This window comes from Hevea brasiliensis, chromosome 4, assembly GCF_030052815.1.
Source record: "Hevea brasiliensis isolate MT/VB/25A 57/8 chromosome 4, ASM3005281v1, whole genome shotgun sequence".
NCBI lineage: Eukaryota > Viridiplantae > Streptophyta > Magnoliopsida > Malpighiales > Euphorbiaceae > Hevea > Hevea brasiliensis.
Window position 1 is genome coordinate 25,880,783 of NC_079496.1, and position 5,402 is coordinate 25,886,184.

Sequence of the window (5,402 nt, forward strand, 5' to 3'; positions counted from 1 at the left end):
TTTTTCATGCTTGATGATTTTGCTTGAAAACTTTTTCAGGCGTAACATCAGGCACAAAAGTCATAATTTTTTTTTCTCAATGTTACCATATTAGATTCAAAGCAGAGAATGTTTTTATGACAAATGATACCTATTCTAAATTTCTCAATTTACACCTGCTAACTATCTAGTAATAAGGTTTTTAATCCTTGATTGTTGGATGAAGTGATTGGAGGGAGTTGAGTCTATGTTTAAGATCTGAAAAGACATTCATGGTCTTGACTAGTTAAAATGGCATATATATATATATATATATATATATATATATATGCAAATCGAATCGCAATGGAGCGATTTTGTTTTTCTTAGGGACTCGGAATCGACAGGCTGGTGATGCTTTTGACAAACTCTCCTAGTATCCGAGATGTTATTGCTTTTCCTGTGCTCAAGGTTCTGCAGTACGTTTGCAACAAAACCCTGTGGATTGGCTCGCTTCCTTTGTCAGCTTGGTTATATATTATTCAAAGAAAAATACTTTTCTCATTCAGGATTTTTTTTTCCTCCATTTTCTTTCAGTTGGTTGTTGGGGAAGCACGCAGTGGGGGTGGCTTCCTTCAATATATAAAATGAAAATTTTTGGCTCATTTGGCAAGGCTTTTTATTTTTCTATAGATTTGAGAAATGCAGTAGGCCTGTAGGAATTATATTGCCTCTGGCATTTTTGGAGGTCTCTGTATCATTTAGATATGGAATCTGCTAAGAATTTCTATGATTAAAATCTTTGTTTAACATTCTTCCAAGAGTTTTGCTCTTAGATGAAAAGCGATTAAACTTTCCTGCAAGATGTATGTTTGTGGCAAAGTTTATAGCCTTGTGAGCTTTTGCTTGAAGCTGAAAAGAATTGTGGGACACAAGCTCTGAGATGATTGAATTCCTCCATGCAAGTAACATCTCTATGCAAGAAAGTGAAGGAAACATGCAGCCTTTTGAGAACTCTAATTCATATATGCAATTCAATTGCAGATGGAAGTACTTTAGGAGCTTATTATTGTGCTGTGCCCACAACCCTCTAAAGGGTGATCCTGATCCACTTGATCTTTTGTTGCTGTGTCTTGCTTTGTCCTAACTAATATGATCTGCATGAAAATGTTTTTATAAAGGATAAATTACAAAAACATCTCAATAGATTTGTCACAACCATACATAGTTTGGTTAATGCTTTTTGAAGCTGGTAATTTTGGTTCCTCTAGTTTGTTAATGAAGAAAAAAAAAAGATACATCTCAGAATGTATTGATTTTATATGCTCAAATATATTTTCAATTGTCGTTATTAATAACAAAACAATAAGTGTTTCTAATCCAAATGTTAAGAAAATAGCCAATGCTTCACTCACTCAAAAGCTAGTTTAAGGGAGGAGATTTTTTCAAGTCTTATATTTAACATAAAGTCTTTATTCCAAATCAATGTGGGAAAATACAACTCTCTCACTCGCAATAAACATTTGGAGCATGAAGTTTATGGGCAAATACATATGCAAGTAGCCTAATATTAAAACAGCTAGACATTGATACCATGTGGAAAAACCGAGAGCAAAATTCTCATGTGGATGAAGAAAATAAGGACGGGAGGAATTTTGTAAAGGATCGTTGGCTTTGAGTAGCCGTGGAAGAATATCAAGAAAGAGAAACAGATATCTGTAACAAAATTCAGCAATAAAAAGAAGGGGAGAAGAAAAAAAAATAGTTAGAGAAGTTACTGTTTTGATACTATTTTAAGAAAATGAGTTTGATTTAACTTACCCAAAAAATAGGTAAAGAGATTTGTTTAATTCTTATATAATAAAAATATTTTATTATTATTATGATTAAATTCTAATATTTATAAAATGGATCATTGTTAATAGACAATCATTGTTAATAGACAATTGACATTAGATTTGTTATTTAATTATAGTGTTATTCCCCAGCTTTTGCAAGGATCACAGGGTTCAACTCTTGGCTTTGAAGATCTTCGTTTTACCTCAAATGTTTTCAACTTTTAAAAATAATAAAGATCATTTTACAAGAACTTTCATGCCAAATCCTAAACTCTTCTCCTTCTTTGCAGGCGGGGGCGATTTCGAGGAGGTAGTCTGTCACCAAATCCAGTGAAAATTATTGCTACTGCTGATGCTACGAGCCCAACTGAATAGCCAATCCCCACTGCTGCCCAAGAAAACCATGCTTCCTCTTCTGGTGTCTCCGCAGGTGCAGGTGATTGCTCTGATGGACATGCCACCCTAATTTGCAGACCACACAACCCACTGTTGTTGGCGTAATAGCTTGGATCATCCATCGTGTCCATTTGGCCTCCCTCAGGAATCTTACCCTCCAGCTTGTTGTTGCTCACATCCAGAATAGCAAGTTCCTGCAACTTTGACAGGGTCTGAGGAATAGACCCTGATAGTTTGTTGTGTGACAAGTCGAGGCTTTCTACACTCTCTAAATCACTAAAACTTTCTGGTATCTTGCCAGAGATGTGGTTGTGTGAAATATTCAGTATCTTTAGACCTTTCAAGTGACCTAGTGAAGCTGGGATTTTGCCAGAAAGTTGGTTCTTTGACAAGTCTAGCAAGGAGTAGATATCCAGGCTGTGGCTTGAAAGACCTCGCTTTGAATTCTTCCAATTCACAACCAAGCCATTGAACTCAATGGGAATGATGAACATGTCCGCAATTGATGCAAAGGTAATGGGTGTTTCTATCATTCCTAGCAGATTTCCAAACTTGACAGGAATTTCTCCAATGAGGTTGTTGTTTGACACATCAAGAATTCGGAGACTAGTGAGGTTGGAAATTGTGTCAGGAATAGAACCTTCGAAGGAGTTGTTGCGTAAGTTCAGGACTTGAAGACTGGAAATTTGGGAGAGAGATGTTGGCAATTTTCCTGTAATGTTATTGTCATGGAGATCAAGATGTTGAAGCTTCCTCAAGTTAGTGAGGTTTTTTGGTAATCTGCCAGAGAATTTATTGTTTCCTAAGGAAAGGATAATGGTTTCTTCAGAATATGTCACCGGAACCTCACCTGAGAACTCATTAGAAGAGAAATCGATGAAAGCTAGCAATGCGTCAGGTTTAAAAATTGGGATTTTCCCTGAGAATCTATTTCCTGACAAATCTAGAAGAATAAGCCGATAAATCTCAGAGATGGACTCTGGAATCTGCCCTGAAAAGTTGTTTTCAGACAACATGAGAATTATAATAGCATTGGCATTCCCAATATTTGCTGGCAATTCTCCAGAGAAGTTGTTCCTTGATAAGGCAAGTACAGATAAACTCTGAGATTCAAACAGACGCGGAGGAAGAGCACCTGAGAGTTTGTTATCAGACAGGACAATGGCGCCTAGATTCATTTCAGCTAGCCATTGCGGAAAGGGTCCTTGGAGCATATTCTCACTCAAATCCAAGAAATCAAGAGTCCTCTGCGTCGAAATCCAATCTGGGATTCTTCCTTGAAGCCCGCATGATTTTATAGACAACTGAGATAACATAAAAGTTGGCATTAAGTCTGCGTTGTTATCCCAAGTCAGATTATTCCCACCAATAAACAGATCCTTCAGGCTCTTCATGTCAAACAACCATGTTGGAATTCCTCCAGCAAGAATGTTGTCTTCCAACCTGAGAACTTGCAACTTGCTCAGTTTCTGTATTGATGATGGGATTCCTCCACTTAGCCGGTTATTGCTCAAGGCCAGCGTGATCAGGTTGGTAAGATCACCTATATTAGCAGGAATCTCCATTGATAAAGCGTTGTCCCTCAAGTCCAATTCCTGCAATTCCTTCAGATAGAGAATAGAAGATGGAATCCTCCATACAAAATTGTTGCTGCGAAGACTCAACCGCTGCAATTTTGTAAGGTTTCCAATCTCTCGAGAGATATTTCCTGCTATAGAATTATAATCCAACTTCAGTACCCTCAAGTTTTCAAGGGAGCCCACTTCCTGGCTTAGCATACCAGTCAGAAGGTTGTTACTGATATCAAGATATTGAAGATACTTCAAGTGAAAAATCTGAGGAGGGATGGAGCCACTAAAATTGTTTAACATCATGTCTAGATGAACCAATCTGCTGAGATTGGCAAATACGTTAGCTGGAATCTCACCCAGTATGTAATTATAGGATATATCGAGCAACATCAAGGTTTTAATGCGAGAGAGAGGTGATAACACAGAAGAAGGTATTGATATGGGCACTTGAGATGGAACCACGGCGTGAAGATCAAGAGCTATCACTGATCTTGAACTTGAGCGAGAATTGCAGGTCACCATCTCCCAATAACAACAATCTGAACTTGAATTCCATGAATCCAAGCCAAGAGAATAATAATGATCAGAAGAAGATGAGTTGATGATATTGATAATCAAGGATTTGAATTGGAGAAGGGCTTGCTTCTGATCATCTGGACAGGAAAGAGAAGTGGTAGTGATCAAGAATATGAACAATAGGAAAAGCAAGCTAAGCTTGGCCATTGTTGGGTTGGTTGTGAAGTTGGAGTTAATGGGTGCTAAAATTTAATAGAGAAGTTCACATGGCAAGTCAATGATTCAAAATTTACTCATGCATGGAGTATTGATATTCAAGTCTAAGGCTAGCTAGTAGTGGAAATTTGAGTAGGAAACTACATGGAAAGGCATAATTGATTGTCTCTTTTAGCGGAATATTGAAGTTGGTGATGTGCATTTACTTGACTTTTTTGGTAGAGCCACATTAATTTTCCTTCCTTTATTGTTATTTTAATTATTTATTTCGTACATTAAAATAATAATTTAATTTCAAAGAATTGCATAATTGATCTATATATATATAGATTGTTGATTAATCTTCTACTCTAGATGAATATAATATAATTTAATAATTTTTAAATTAAATATGCCTTATAAATTTCATAAAAGTTAATCACGGTATACATATAATCGAAAGAATGATTTGATTATGTTAACTCTATATGAATCTCATAATAAATATTTAATTTAAGAGCTATTAAATTAATTTTTATGTAAAAATAAATTATAATAGATCATCATATTAATTATGGATATGCATGGTTCATAAGGATCGTAAATCAAAACTCAAGAATCATATTAAACTGATTAAAATTATACTGAACTAAATTTATTTTATTATTTTAATTTGATATTAATTTTTAACTAAGTATTGAATTGAAATCCTAAGAAATCGATAAATGAGTTTTATATAAGTATTTTTCTAAAACTTTTTAAATATATTATATATTTTTAATATAATTAATTATATATTTATAAACAATTAAAATTATAATATATATTATAATTATTAATTATATGCAATCTAATGTTTTTTTTTAATATCTATATATTTTTTTAATAATTTTAATTATAAATATATTATACTATGCTTAATCTTTAG

The 5,402-nt window shown here is 34.5% G+C and overlaps 1 protein-coding gene across 1 annotated transcript; it reads right to left on the minus strand.

Annotated features, from left to right (window-relative positions):
• Positions 1-1,890: 1,890 nt before the first annotated feature.
• LOC110644154 (receptor-like protein 46) lies at positions 1,891-4,623 on the minus strand. The gene has a single exon (XM_021796800.2). The coding sequence runs from the start codon at positions 4,484-4,486 to the stop codon at positions 2,063-2,065; it is 2,424 nt and encodes an 807-aa protein (XP_021652492.2). The 5' UTR covers positions 4,487-4,623; the 3' UTR covers positions 1,891-2,062.
• Positions 4,624-5,402: the final 779 nt, after the last annotated feature.

Coding starts and splice junctions, on each gene's coding strand:
- LOC110644154 (XM_021796800.2), bottom strand. CDS start 4,486: ATGGCCAAGCTTAGCTTGCTTTTCCTATTGTTCATATTCTTGATCACT.